At 35.5% G+C, this 16,617-nt stretch overlaps 1 protein-coding gene across 1 annotated transcript in view; it reads right to left on the bottom strand.

The window, feature by feature from the left end:
• Window positions 1-1,177: 1,177 nt before the first annotated feature.
• The window catches only part of LOC112044005 (alpha-2 adrenergic receptor), a 414,271-nt gene continuing 398,831 nt past the window's right edge, over window positions 1,178-16,617 (bottom strand). The window contains exons 4-7 of the mRNA XM_052889122.1: window positions 14,855-15,004; window positions 13,824-13,936; window positions 9,091-9,226; window positions 1,178-6,156 (exon numbers count right to left, since the gene is read on the bottom strand). Of these exons, the coding sequence (XP_052745082.1) occupies window positions 5,557-6,156; window positions 9,091-9,226; window positions 13,824-13,936; window positions 14,855-15,004 (999 nt within the window). The 3' untranslated portion in view covers window positions 1,178-5,556. The remainder of the gene's footprint in view (window positions 6,157-9,090; window positions 9,227-13,823; window positions 13,937-14,854; window positions 15,005-16,617) is intronic.

Here is a 16,617-nt window from a genome sequence, read left to right as displayed (position 1 = left end):
TATTTTGTTACGAAATTTGAGTCAAAAATGAATGTTACCGTGATTTAATACTATACAATTAGTTGTATAGAACGAATAGTAGGCATTACTTTGTACGTATATAAAGCGTTTAGTTACTACTGGTGAAAACCAAACCAAACCAAACCAAAACCCTTGGGGTAATTACAAAAATGGGAATTAACTGAAATTACCACATTTACTAAAATGGGAATTTTTTGGAATTACTACGAAAAGTTATATATATTCCTGGCTACATATCAGGGATATTCTTAATATTGCAAATCTATACTAATATAACTGACGCAGCGCGGTTTCAGCCGCGTGGTTCCCGTTCCTGTAGGAATACGGGGATAATATATAACCTATAGCCTTCCTCGATAAATGGGCTATTGAACACTGAAAGAATTTTTCAAATCGGACCAGTAGTTTCTAAGCTTAGCGCGTTCAAACAAATAAACTCTTCAGCTTTATAATATTATAGATCATAAAGAGAAAATATTTAATTATATGTTTGTATGGATTGAATAGGCACTGAAACTATTGAACTGATTTGAAAAATTATTTCATTGATGGGAAGCTACACTATAAGCTATATTTATCCCCGTATTCCTACGGGAAGAGGCACTAAATGGGTAAAACCACGCGGCGTCTACTAGTATCTAATAAAAGATCCAGTTTTTGATGTAGGAAGTATTATTTAAAAGGTTTTAAATATAAATTTTATTTGTCTTTATAGCTTCAGACATTATAGCATAAATACTGGTTGTATCTAGTAATTTTTAGTTTCGGAAAATACCCATTTTCGTAAATTCCCCAAAGTAAACAATCCTTTACTTAAAACAATAATAAAAAATATATTATTATTGTTAGAACACGCTTGTAATAACTGGCAATTTCATTTTATAGATATTAGAAAAAAAAATATATAATTGGGCGGTTCTCATAAATTGTAAAACTTTCAATATGACTTAACATAAATAGATGAGCGGTTAACAACATTGACCTATTATAATAAATAGATGCACAATCATGTAGAAAATTTCACTTAAAAACTGGCCAATTTCGCTTTGGCAATTTTAGAATTATTGGTAAAGAAAATTATACCTAAAGCCTTTAAATATAGTCCAATATTCAATAAAATCCCAAATTCAGAGTAAATTCAACCTTAAGGATTGAGTTTAAGGTTGAATTTGCAAATGCGACTACTTGAATTGAGTGCCACGAAGTTGTGTTTGGCACTCATTGAGTGGGGACGTTTTATGGTCGCTGATTGTGCATCCACTTTTTAATAGGAGATCGATGGTTAACAACTAAAATCTAACCTGAGTAAAAGTGAAAACACTCAATTTAATAAATATTTATTCGATCGTGTGTACTACAATAATTTTGGTATCAATTTGACAGTGTTAGGTGTTCATCAAAAACTAAAAACATTTTTCTGGGAAAACCGCCCGTCTTATTAGAAAGAGCTTTGAAATAACATTTTTACAGGTATTTTAGGTACAAGAGGAATTAGTATAGGCATGGTTATTATATTTTCGGAAATATGGTATAGACTCCGCGCCACGGAAGAAGTCCCGCTGTTAAAACTTGAACTAAAATTGACAGAGCATTACATAACAATGAGCGTCATTAAGGCATTAGCGCCGCGTCTACGGGACTTGTTTCGTGGCGCGGAGTATAGCTTTCCACGGCGTAGTAAAGTGACAGTTTAAAGGCGCTTGTGTGGGTAAATTAAAGAAATGTCATCAAAAATGCATTGTTAAGTTATTTGAAGTGACAAGAGGCGTGTCATATGGAAACACGTTTATTGAAACATTTTGCTAAGTATACACTTAGCCCTCATTCGCACGAGAGTTTTTTTAACGGACGTTAAGTAAGCGTTCAAATAATTTATAGTATGAAGTAAAATTTACTTGGAAATGCATTTCCAAGCATCGTTAGATGGGCCCCTTCCATACTAAAGAACGCAGAATTTTATGTCATTACCCAAAGACGTGACGCACATCTTATCTTAGTACGTAATAAGCGCATGCTGTGAGTAGACGTGGAATATTTACTGTTTTTTTTTTAATTTAATACCTTAATTATGCCTTCGTATTCATTTTGTAAGTGTGAAAACACAAGCCACGACATGAATAAAGAGAAATGTGTTACGAGTGATGACGTGCGTTACTCAATGTGCGAATCCAATGACAATTCCGCGACGCTTAGAGGCCCATCTAACGATCTACGATCGATGTTTCCAAGTATAATGAATATTCACACGACAGCGTTTTTAAAACACGACGTTTTTTTTTCGAGCAGTGTTGCATTATCAATTTTAGACGTTGGAAATACTAGTAAACCATTAATTAAATTAAGAACCTTAATATACATATACAAACATTGGGTTTTAACGTACTCGTATCGCTTTTTTTAACTCTCTTACGAAAGAGGACTTATAGATAAGTGATAATTTTTAAATAATACTTAAACATTATTTAACGACAAAAGAAGCCTGTGTTATGGGTACAAAAACAGCAGATTTTATCATATATGTTTATAAAATACACATCAATACGTAATGTATCAGTACAGACAGATACTGGAAACACACCCATGCTCAATACACACATATTTTCCAGTGGGAGTCGAACCCACTACCGTGGATGCAGAAAGCAGGGTCACTACCCTCTGAGTCACGCGGCTGCCGAGAATTAATTATTTAGAATGATACGGTATGCGTGTGTTATTGACACCCGTTTATCGAAAAATGTTGTTTAACACACCGATTACTTACGATGGTAATAATTAAAAAAAAAAAACACGCACACACATTACCATGCCTGTCTGTGCACTTTACTACGACATCCAAAGCAAAACCATATTCCTAAAATAGAACATCTTTACATTGTTTAGGATATATTAAAACTATTTTATAGAAATTTATAAATATCATAAAACTTTATATTACAATTTTTTCAAATCCATTAGTGTTTGCAGTATATTTTTTTTTATTTAATTATTATTTTTACACAATGATACCAACTACCCTCATTCCTTTACAAGTATTGTTTTTTTTTTACATAAAATGAGTCGTGGTTTAGTAATTTTTGAAAATTTTCTTTGCCAAAAACAGTAATAGTGGTTACAATAGATTTATTAAAATAGTGTGTCACGAGTATGTCTCTATGACCGATATTTACCTAAATGGCAAAAAAATTTCTTAATTTTGGTGGAAATTTTCAATAGAGATATAATCACTGAATTTTCTTTTTTCATTTCCGTGTAGACCAGCTGAAGTATAATCCACCAATCTATTAAATATTTTTTATCAAATTAAATATTTTTTTTTAACACAAAGATAAAAAAAAAATTTTTTTTGATCGAAATTACAAAATTAAAAAATTACCAGATTAAAAAGCAAGCATTGTCATGTTCTGGTAAATTTTTAATTTTGTGATTTCGATCAAAATTTTTTTTCAGCTTTGTGTAATATATAAGAAATTACGTTAACTACAAATACATAAAAAATCAATATTTAAAACATTTGTCTCTCTGGTAAATTCTATTTTAAGACAATTTCAGAGAAAGAAAAGAACTTCTCCAACTCATCCAATTTTCATTTTTAAAAAATCCATGTAACCACTTACACATCACGGAAAATCGCGGAAAATATTTTCGAGAGTAGAATTTTGGTAAAATATTGTCTAAACCTATAGCCAAGTATTTACTGCAGATTTTAAAACACTTTTGGTAAAAACTTAATAAATGTTCACATAACAATAACAAAGTTTTTTAAACTTATTGTTTTGGGCACAGACCAGACATCGCTAAAAGCTAACACTTTGTGGTTTTGGGAGTAGGTATATACCTTAACATATTAAAATATCAGATCTGTAACTTATACACAAATGTACAAAATATACAAACAATTACTCGAACGTTTTAAATATTAATTAAAAAATATTGTTGATAATAAACTAAACTAAATTTAAGTTTACCAGTACTTTTGTTTATAAGGAAGTAATCTTTCGTGATAGCCCAGTGGATATGACCTCTGCCTCCGATTCCGGAGGGTGTGGGTTCGAATCCGGTCCGGGGCCGGGCCAACTTTTCAGTTGTGTGCATTTTATGAAATCAAATATCACGTGTCTCAATCGGTGAAGGAAAACATCGTGAGGAAACCTGCATACTCTCATTCTGAGAGGAGACTCGAGCTCAGCAGTGAGCCGAATATGGGTTGATGACGATTTATTCAGTTCTCATTTATAAAAAAAATATTGTTTTCTAGTCTGCATTGTTACGTTTTGCACAAAGAAAAATTAAATTTAGTTTAGTTTATTCAATTTCACAAACAACATCAACTTATATAGCTTGGCAACTTCGTTCGTAACACTCCCGTGTTAGTGGGCGAGGGGCGTGTAGCGATGAATGAAAAACCCACGACTGATGCACGTCACTTCCCGCACGCATGATTTTACACTCGCAATCTTTCCCCCCGTCGCCCGCACATCATGGGAGTGTCATCCACGAACTTGTCAGACTAAAGTACTATTTCGGTACAAAATAGATTAACTGCATTATAATACAACGCCTTTGCACGCGACGACATTTTGAATAGCGACAATCGCGTCTTATAGCGACTTAACGACATTTGTAGAAATACGATTGAAAATCCTAGCGATTACTTTTTTTTAATTTACTTAGTAAACCGATTTCTTTGCAAATAAATATTTTTTGACGACAATATTTTTTTTTCTTTTGACTGTGGTATCACCTAATTAATGTTAAGTAAGTCATATCATACTTTTAGTCAAAGATGCTAGATTTCACTTTAAAGAAGAATTACTTTAATTATGCCCTAGCCCCTCCTCAATCAGAGAAGGCCAGGTACAATTATACAAAAAATGTATGAAGAAGATTAATTAAGTTTGTTGATTTTATGATATAAAGGTCTTACAGAGCGACATAGTCCGCAATGGACCAAGCTCTTTTAAACAAAGATTAAAAAAAACATTACTTTATTGTGACACTTTCTATTAATATGCTTGCCGATACAGTAAATAGCTTGGCGGTACTAAATTGATGACAGGGCGGTATTTATGGATGTAAGCACTAATTTTGTACACTTTTCTATATTCTGTGGTTTTGAATAAAACAGCGCATTAGAGCCAAGCCAATTTAAAAAATTAAATTCCTAAATTAAACCAAGGAATTACAATTGAAAAGCTTAGAGTAAATTGAAATATTTTTTTATACACGTCAGTCGCACGACAAAAAAGTCGTCGTGTGCAAATGCTGTAAGAACTAAAATACAACTGTACGAATTAAATAAATTACAGTATAGTATCTACATGAGATAAATTAACTGTCCAGAGTGGCTTGCTTGCAAAGAGTCAGAGAAAAATTAACACATTATAAGCGTCAACACAATCACAGTGTAGGGAATCCAGTATGCGTAGTGTAAGAGATGGATGATTAACGCACATTGTAAAGACCTGGTACTGCCCGCTGTTGAGCCAACAATATCCGGTTGGCCACGCACCTGTAGCAGCACAGGTAAGCTAAACATCACTTGAACAGTATCCTCCGGAACGCCCTTCGGAAATCCTTATTGAATATCGTGTATATTACAGGATTTAGCACAGAGTTCATATAGCCCAACCAGAACGCTATAGCGAACGCGCTGCCCGGTATAACGCACCATCTACAGGCTGCTTTTAATATGTACAAAAAGAAAAATGGCAGCCAACACGCTATAAAACTACCCATAATTAAACCTAATATCAATGTCGCACGTTTCTCTTTTTTGCGTGCCAATCTTCTCTTCTCTCTCTCCGGGTCTCTGGGTTTGTGTTGTTTTGGTAAAGCGGGTTCTAATTCCGCTTTTGTGGGTTGCGTTTTCTCTTGTCTTCTGGATGAGTCACTCTTTTTACCGAATATGGGCTGACATATCCTTAGTTTTAGAGGTTTGACGACAGCGCATCGCGTCGCGACCCCGGAGTCGGAGGAAGAGGGTTCCAACTCTGATACCATGTCAGTGTCTATGGCCACGCTTTGGGCTCTATTTCTCTGCGATTGGAGAGCTAACTCTCCGTTGACGGAGAGTGTGGAACTTCTATACTGGCACGCGGCTAACGGGTTTCTCGTCACTTGAGCTGATGTTACCACCTGGAACAATTCAAATTTCAAATTAATTAAATTTTATATTTAAATCGATAATATTAACCCTGCAGATGCGTAGAGTTGTAAGTTAAATTGCCTAATTACATGTCCTTGGTGTAAGCTGTTGTAGTTATTTTATTTATTTAAGTTATTTGTGAAAAGTCTGCTCCGAATACAAGTTCAGACGAGAAGAGCCAGAATGGCACTTGACAGTTGTTATTTTCCAAAATTATATATTTTTATAATTAGTTTAAAGTTTTTTATTACAATTAAGATTTTAATACTTATTTACTATTGAAATTTAAACTATACTAATTATTTTTAAATTTGATATTCAGTTTGATGTGGGCAGTACACTATAAAATATCAAAATTACCATTTCATGATATGAGTAGGTATAAAAAAGTTACTTCTATTAAAAAGAGAAATACAAGATGCGCAGATAGATTTTCCGCTAAAATAAATCTTTCCATAGTGAAAATTTCGAGCGTATTTCACTGCAGGTGGAAAATTCGTTGAAATACGTTGAATAAATGCATTTTTCAATTTTCTACCGAACACAGAATCAGTAATAGCCGCATCCGGTCTCCGCGGCGGATATATCAGCATATCCGCTTTCAGAACTGAAATAATAATATTATGCTTTTGTTTTACTGATATGATCTGCTTACACTGTGTTTGTTTATTTGTTTATTTGTTGTTGAAACTGTTGAGTTTCTTGCCGGTATCTTCTCAGCAGAACCTGCCTTCCGAACCGGTGGTAGAATCTTTACAAATAGTCAACTGACGTATCAAAAGTGCTTGTAAACTGAGCCTACTTGAAATAAATAAATTTTGAATTTTGAATATTTGCAATTCCATGTTTTTCAATAGTGTTACTAGAAAATTCCTAAATTTATCTAGAATCTCATTCTAGAAAGTAAAAAGGTCCCTTCTGACTGAGTATCGTGACCACCACTTTTTAACTCAAAAGTTTAATTTTTAACTATCAGGGAACCATAAAACCATAATATTGTGGTTTTAATTTGAACTCGACATTTCTACGTCTTACCGAGATAAGAGGACTGACAAACACACAGAAAAACGGACAACACGAAAAAAAACGGAACCCTTGAGTTGACTCCGTTCCGTTTTTATCTTTTGAGTAACGGAACCCTAACAAATGTGAATAAATAATTTTAGATTCAAAGAAATAACAACATTACAGACAAGTTGTGTAATTCAGTCAAGTGTAATGCAATGTAAACTGTGTGCTTGTAAAGAAATGAAAATTGCAAGAAAATCATTTTCCCTCGGGCACGTAATGGATAGTGGAGACTCCCTTCCGTTATTTCAAACGTAGAACAATTAAAATGTTCCATCTTTGAAATTAAAATAAAACGCGCGATCCGGCCCGAGCGTTTAATGGAAATTAATGGAAAATGATATAATGCATTTCCCGGCGTAATGGAGTCTCTCAGTGAACAGATTTTAAAGGAAAGATTAAGGAAAGCTTTGCATTCGTTCTAAGCTTCCAGTTAGTTCTGTTATTGGAAATTTTAATGCGGAAAATGCGGATTTAGTTTTTCGTTTTAAAGCTCTCGGATTAAAGCTCTGCATGCCAAACAAACAAATTACTTCAAACGCATCCTACTAATATTATAAAGGCGGAAGTTTGTGTGTAAGTATGTTTGTTCCTCTTTAACGCTGCGGCTACTGAAGCGATTTGGCTGAAATTTGGAATGGAAATAGATTTTACTCTGGATTAACACATAGGCTACTTTTCATCCCGGAACAATCCATCTTTCCCGCGGGATTTGTAAAAATTTAATTCCACGCGGACGAAGTCGCGGGCGTCCGCTAGTTTACAATAAAATCTCGGTTTAAAGACTTATTTCTCCAAAAAGAACGTACTGTTCACTTAAGTTAGAGATAACATATCGTCATTTTTGCAGACAGCATGCATTATTGTAACAAAAATTTTTTCAATATTTTGTCTAAGTTTGTGAGGATGTAGGATTTAATCGATTTCTTGAATGCTTTTATGTTGTTCAACTCCTTAATGGAGTTTGGACAAATTAGTAGTTAATTGAATTAGAAAAAACTAATATTAGTTTTGGTATTTTTAAACATACACAATAATTTACATTACTACAAAAGAGTAGTCTATACAAATAAAAGAATCAAAACATGATTCGAGACTACAAAAGTCGAAAACACAAAAAATCAGTCAGCTTAGGATTTTATAATTTCTAATGCTAGCCACTCATCCGATAAACCCATATGCCTGCAGCGCTAACGGCTTGACGTCCGATAAAACTGATCGTGTGTTAGTCGCGATTTGCATGACACCATGCCGATTCCAACCAACACATGACTAGTTTTATCGGCTGTCAAGAAGTCATGTGAGCTTACTTGATCATTAATAGCTGACATTAATGACTCAGGTCTGGTTTGGTGGTAGGCATCGGCCTTGGCTAGTACCACCTTATTGGAAAACACGCACCTCAAAACGATGTTGAATAGAAACCATCAGATGTGTATTCAGAATAAAGTTGTACCTCTTCCATCTTAGACTACATCAAAATAAAAAACGGACTTCCCGGAATAGTTTACTCATCATCATTATTAACCCATATTCGGCTCACTACTGAGCTCGAGTTTCGTCTCAGAATGAGAGGGGTTAGGCCGATAGTCCACCCCAGTCCCAATTTAACAGACATCACACACGCAGAGAATTAAGACAATCTCTGGTATGCAGGTTTCCTCACGATGTTTTTCCTTCACCGTTTGAGACACGTGATGTTTAATTTTTTAAAATGCACAAAACTGAAAAGTTGGAGGTGCATGTCCCGGACCGGATTCAAGCCCATATTCTTCGGAATCTGAGGCAGAGGTAATTTCCACTGGGCTATCACGGCTCAATAGTTCATTATATAGATAAAAAAGTATTAGCTTTACCTTAAGCGTGTCTTTCCTCTCATCTGGAGCTGCGGCGATGTCGCCCGCCTCGCTGGTGGAGATGTCGGAGGCGAAGTCGCAGGTCACCGTGGGTATGGCAACCTGCTGGGTCTCTATTGTTGATATCTGACTCTCCCTGCACAACGGGGAATAATGTCACTGTGAGGGTATATAAACATTTTGTACTAAGACATAATTGGAACACATAGGAGGTATATTTATTTTACAAACATCCTGACAACCTTATAACTACAAGCCCGTGAACAAAAATTACCTGTGAAATGAACCAACGTGGATAACGCTTAGAAGGCTGTTACTATATCAGAAAATAACTCTGAGCACTATGCCGTCATTTCTGAGCGGTACAGTGGTGAGTACGCGAGTGAATGTAATTTCTCAGGTACAAATGATGAATTATAATTGTACGGCTTTGTTATAGCGTTAAAGAGGATTAAAAATAAATGTCGAAAATCCTAGTGCCGTACTAAAATGGTGGTGCAATTCATTTTGTATACATATACGGATACTTTACCCGTAAACGTCGTACATTTTTACAGCGCAGGAGTCGAAAGATAAGAGTCGCAAGCCTTACTTTTCACTCGCGTACTCACCTGTACCGCTCAGAAATGACGGCATAGTGCTCAGAGTTATTTTCTGATATAGTAACAGCCTTCTAAGCGTTATTCATGTGGTTTTAAGGGCTTGTAGTTTATTAGTTGTTTATTTAGTAAAGACGACTGTGACTTCGTCCGCCCTTAGACCTCTTTAATCCAGCCCTTACAGTAGTATCGCTGTAAAAATGGAGTAACTTCTCCCGTTTTCCCAACACTTCCCTTCACTGCTCTGCTCCTATTGATCGTAGCGTGATGAAAAGTATACTATAACATGCCCAGGAGTATGGAGAATAATTGTACCAAGTTTCGATAAAATCCGTCGAGTAGTTTTTGTTTCTTTAACAAACATACAGACAGACAGACAAAAAATTTACTGATTGCATTTTTAGCATCAGTATCGATCACTAATCACCCTCTGATAATTATTGTATATATTTCATATACAGAATTAACTTCTCTATAATATAAGTATAGATTAGTTAATATCGACCTTATTTATCCGAATGTCTCAAAAAATCAATTTATTCAAACCTATTCATCATCTCCATAAGGAGTTTGCACCGTGGATTTTTTTTTAATTTTTTTTTTTAATTTTTTTTTTTAATTTAATTTTATTTAATTTTTTTTTATTCTTTACAAGTTAGCCCTTGACTGCAATCTCACCTGATGGTAAGTGACGATGCAATCTAAGATGGAAGCGGGCTAACTTGTTAGGAGGAGGATGAAAATCCACACCCCTTTCGGTTTCTACACGACATCGTATCGGAACGCTAAATCGCTTGGCGGTACGTCTTAGTCAGTAAGGTGGTAACTACCACCGGCCGAAGCCTCCCACCAGCCAAAATGCTATGGGAAAAAGTGGATGCTATGGGAGGCGCAAAGAATAAAGACGTACCTTGACATGGGTCTACGTCGAGTTTATTTGGCCACCTGTTGCTATTGATATTTGTCTCAGCATACAACATACAATAACGTTATTGTGGCATTACCGTGGATAGAGAAACATTTTAGTGATAGATAGGACATTAAGAACAACTTGAACTAAACTTTTCTGATAGAGTCCTTCCTAGGAAGTAATAATACTAAAACTACTACTTATTAAAAATAATTACAACATAAATGAAATAAAATCGTCAGTGTATGCTCCAAGTATCCTGAAAACCCTATTCTAAAATATTGGCTTACCGAGCATCGCGACAGGAACAAGAAATAAAAAAAATGGTTGCTTTCAGAAATGTCTATAGATTTATTATTTAATTGTCATATTTAATTATTATCTGTACTTATTTATGTATATTTTAAATATAACCTGAAGTAAATAAATTATTATTTTTTCTCTCATTTATTTATTACTTCTTTTTTTTTTTAATTTTTAACAATATAAATATAAAATACAAAACATTATTAAAAACTTATAAAAAAAAATTTCACCCTCCCGCTGCGGGACATTTGAGTGTCCAAGCAACCGGTGGTCAGGGCTCCAGAGTGAGGAACCTCCTCACAATACGCGCCGTCTCAAGAATCACTGCCTTTTGTATCCGACTCTTGATCCAACAGTTAAGCGAAAGCTTTTTAAGGTGTTGGTCGTAGCTTTTCGCTATAAGACCATTGACTGAAACAACTATCGGAACAATAATAGTTGACTCAACATTCCACATGGCGGTAATCTCGTGAGCAAGGTCCAAGTATTTTGATACGTTTTCCTTTTCGGCTTTAACCAGATTATCGTCATGCGGAACAGTAATATCAACAACTATTGCACGACGCACTGACCGATCGACTAGCACTATATCAGGTCTATTGGCTACAATACCTGTCAGTGATAATCGTTCGGTCCCAGTAGAGCAATGCACTGCTATTTTCAAGAACTGACGCTGGGTCGTACCTATAGTAAGGCATCTCAAAATCGATAAGGCCATAATGATTATTACTATTATAATTATTATTATAAACTAAATAAAACTAAATATAGACCTAGTAACGTGGCAAACTCCGTTTTTTCGGTTTCAAGAGTATTGACTACGAATTCTAAATTTGTAATTACTGAAGCGTCATGGTAATTGATTAGATTTGGTAGATTAGATAATTGGAAGAATAAGTAAAAGGATATGTATTTTTTTCGTTTTCAGCGGTAGGGAGGAAAAGTAGCATTGCTTTTCCATGTTAAAGGGTTGATATAATTTCAAGAACAAGTATATGAGGATTATTTTAACTGTCATTAAATCTTCAGGTTTAAAGAACGCATGTTTAACCATTTCCGGATTTGCAGAGTATGTTCTGAGAATGACCTTTGATATATTGCTCTGTTATAGGTGACGGTTTGTCACTTAATTAAAATCTGCTTGCTCCAATAACTATTACTATATAAAACAAAACTCAACTTAATAATCCTCAAGTGCAATTTTATGACACGATTTAATTTCATTGTGACAGAAAAGTTTGCTATATTTTTACATGCAATTTTTTTATTATGTATTATGAGTTCAATGTTTCGGTGTTTGAATAGTTTTAATATCAAAATGTGCACCATATTCAGGAAAATAAAGACTGATTTGATTCAGAGCGAAAAACTGAAATATTGCTTCATATAAATAAACAAAAAAGGTACTTAAATTATTAAGGCATAAAGTACAATGTAAGATGTATTCCTTATTTAAATTAAGCCAACTTACGACGAATGAATTTATGTTTTTTTTGTATTTATATTAAATGTAACATCAAACGGCGTCTCTACGTTTCAAATCATTATCTTTGGTTAGCAGTAGAGGCTGTGTATTTGATGTCTGGGCGAACGATTGAGCTATGCAAATAAATAGAAACTGTTGTTGGAAATTAATATACCGAACATTGTATTTGTTTGTTTAACAAGGGAGGGATCATTTTATATGCCTTTGAGAATATAAATGTTATGAAATTATAACAGTGTTTTGTACAAATATATACCGTATTTTCAGAAGGCCTTCTTACAGTTAGAGTGCTATGATTCGAAATGTTTTTACATTATTTATTATCATTATCAACCCATATTCGGCTCACTGCTGAGCTCGAGTCTCCTCTAAAAATGAGAGGGGTTAGGCCAATAGTCCACCACGCTGGCCCAATGCGGATTGGCAGACTTGACACACGCAGAGAATTAAGAAAATTCTCTGGTATGCAGGTTTCCTTACGATGTTTTCCTTCACCGTTTGAGACACGTGATATTTAATTTCTTAAAATGCACACAACTGAAATGTTTTTACGTGTATATAATATTTTTAGATAGATTTTTTTTTAATTTAAATAATTTAAATTTGATGGTAAGTGTAGATGTGGCCCAAGGTGGAACGCATTTGAAAGAATGCTTATTAAGTTTTAAAAATACCCAAGTTCTCCACAGAATAGAGAGTGATAAAGAATTTTTACAAGCCGCGTGGTGAAGCCAGTGAAACCCATAAAAAAGAACCATCACACGTTTCTTATTGACATCCGATTAATGTTGCTATCTTCCCTATACAACTTTTTACATTTGTATTTCAAGATTTAACACTAACAACAATTACGTAAATTAATATCGTATTAGACTTTTATTATCATAATCAATATCTAGCTATAAAAAATAATCAATCTTATTTTTTTAGATTATGTGTGTCGAAACGCCTGTTTTAAATTATGAAGCAATCACGCAGTTGCATGTCAGACTAAAGGCTCTGGACAGGGGCTATTCGTATTTTTTGCAAGTCATAAATTGTTAGCCATTCTGGCATATTAACTGGGCACTGTTAGACGCGTCTCTGTTTTTGTTACTTATATGTAATTACCACCAATAAAGTTAAGTTCAAGACGCCATTTTTCTTGAATTATATCGGAAATTACAGATGCGACGGTTCGTGTCCTTACTCTACTCGACTCTTTCTGATTCGAGAATATATTATTTTTTCAACTAGTATTTGGAATGCCTGCATCCCTGCCGTGTTCTGTGCGCTCAATCTGCCTATTTTTCGTTAATCTGTACTATACATAGTAGTAGTTGTTGTTACTCAAAGAAAAATCTTAAGTTTATGACAGGGGGTCTCCAACCGCAATTTTTTTTCTATTGTTCATACTTTGGCAGGTTGTAATTATTCTGTTTATTTATCTTACCTATTATTATTAGAATTGGCAGCGTCTACACCGGGGGGCATAGACAAGGACGATGACGTAGGCATCGGCCGCGTGCCTTTCGGCGCGTTTGAGAAGCTCGTTTGTTGTTCATTCTGAAACAAAAACTGTATTTAATGCTGGCACAACTTATGCCTGAAATTAATAATGTATCTCAAATCTAAAGGTCGTAGCTCATTAGAGCCACTCGGGACTCGACCCGCACCGCCTCGTCGCTAGGCGTTTACTCGCTACGATTGGTAGACCACGTGGTTAACGAATTTCCGAGTAGTATTTCACGCGACAATCATCATTAACCCATATTCGGCTCACTGCTGAGCTCGAGTCTCCTCAGAATGAGAGCGTTTAGGCCAATAGTCCACCACGCTGGCCCAATGCGGATTACAGACTTCACACACGCAGAGAATTAAGAAATTCTCTGGTATGCAGGTTTCCTCACGATGTTTTCCTTCACCGTTTGAGACACGTGTTAATTTCCTAAAATGCACACAACTGAAAAGTTGGAGGTGCATGCCTCGGACCGGATTCGAACATCCTCCGGCATCGGAGGCAGAGGTCATATCCACTGGGCTATCACGAATTCCAATGCTATGCTAAGTGCATGAATGCTACATAAATGAATGTTGACTCACTGGTCTGGGTCTAGATAAATGGAGAAGGATGGAGGAGGCTTATGCCCAAAAATGGGCGTTCCAATAATAATTAATTGACAGCAAGCAGTGACGTAAACTTATAGAACTAATTTTCTTTGACTAAATTGGACTAAACAAATACTTACTAACAACGACGAAGAACTTATCTGACATAAAACATCTATAAAAATTTTATTTAGAATTGACATGTTTGTCTAAAAGAATAATATTAGATTTATGATGAATATTGTTTTTGAAATTACTTGTATATTATTGGAAATAAAGGCTTTATTATTATTTATTATTATTATTATTATTATTATCACGAATTCCAATGCTATGCTAAGTGCATGAATGCTACATAAATGAATGTAGACTCACTGGTCTGGGTCTGGGGTTCTTCCTGATGCCTCTCCGCGCCCGTGCCTTGGCGGCGAAGTATATCCGGATGTAGACGAACACCATGATGCAGGACGGGATGTAGAAGCTGCCCAGCGCGGAGTACACCACGTACCCGATGTCATCCGACACCTGCAACAATTGACAAAGTATTACTTTTTAACTCTCATTTATTTATTGATCTGAAACATCTATAGCCGCCTCAGACCAATTATAGAAGGACCTATATCGCACTCATAGTCACGAACAAAATTGTCTGTCATTTTCTGAAAAAAACAAGCTCAGATTTGGTGTATATCTTATACTAAACTAGAAGTTTTTGCCCGTTTTTAAACAATTCAATTACACAAAAAGGTATTTTTACGGAGCTCATTAACCGACGAACACGATTACAACTATTTAACATAGATTCTATAGAGACAGTTTTTATAATCGCATTAGATCGTTGATCATATACTTTGACAGAAAAGTGACGTCTAGCGAGGCAGGTCCTATACAATAATTGGTCTGAGATAGCCGCACGTAAAACCGATTTCTTTTTTGTCGTTACACCCTTGACAGAGTGGTCGTGGTCGTTATTTTAGTGTGGTGGCAAGCCTCCTATCCGTCGCCATTTCTCCCGTAGTGTGTCTCTCCTAGCACATTCGTGGAGCGATCCATGGAGAGCGGTTTTCACTTGGTCAGTCCAGCGCATTGGTGACCTGCCACGTGCTCTTGTGCCTTCCACCTTTCCTTGCACCACAAGTCTCTATGGACGTGTCATCTCTTCGTGTGATATGACCAAAGAAAGTCAGTATGCGACATTGGATTATGGAAGAAAGGCGTTTGATGCCCAGTTCTTGGAGGATTAAAATGTTGGATCGGAAATGTGTCCAGGATATGCCAAGCATTCTTCTCCAGCAATACATTTCTAGAGCGTCTATATAATGATGACGCCACGCTATATGATGGTATATATATGCAGTCTATATGCAGTAATGTGTACGGTGTGGCGACGCGTCGCCATGCGCTATTTCATTTGATCATTATGACATATTTAGTTCCTATCACAATCTGTTATTTTCTGCATATTATCTTTTACAAAATAATATCGATGTTTCACATCTGCCGGTCGTCCTGTGACGGCTTACATTTTTTGTACTGGATTAACACAGCTACTTTTCATCCGGGAAAAGTCCATGGTTTCCGCGGGATTTGTGAAAAGCTGAATCCCATGCGGACGAATTTGCGGCCGCTAGTTACAAATAAAAACAAACATTAGGTACCAACATAATTGAAAGCTCTTCTTTAAAATTTTTCATAGCGAAACGGCTGACAGTTTGTTTTTTCCAAATTGCCATTTTTCACACCATTGGTTTTTTAATTAACATACGCATACTGTAGGAGGGTAGACGGCTCTATCGTCATGAAGCATGTCATTTTCGCTCCAAAACACGCCACTGGGGAGTTTCGCACGTCATACCTCCTTTTTTGAATTGACTACAAAAGAGGCAGGCTGTTTTTCTCTTTTTAAATTTTTGCTTTTTATTTTTTTTTGCTACCAGCAGCTTGCGGTTTCGTGCGTGAAATTTTTCTTACTTTTTGAGTTTTACGAAATATACTCAGAGGCACAATTATCCGCCCATTTTAGTATACTCTCGTCATTAAGTGGGCAGATAGTTGTGCCTCTGAGTATATATCTTGTAGGATTTTGTTGTTTAGCTTTGCTGATTAAGTACTATCGCCAGGATTTTGCTGGTTTCTGC

This window comes from Bicyclus anynana, chromosome 24 (genome assembly GCF_947172395.1).
Source record: "Bicyclus anynana chromosome 24, ilBicAnyn1.1, whole genome shotgun sequence".
Classification (NCBI taxonomy): Eukaryota; Metazoa; Arthropoda; class Insecta; order Lepidoptera; family Nymphalidae; genus Bicyclus; species Bicyclus anynana.
This window is presented reverse-complemented; position numbering and strand designations above follow the sequence as displayed.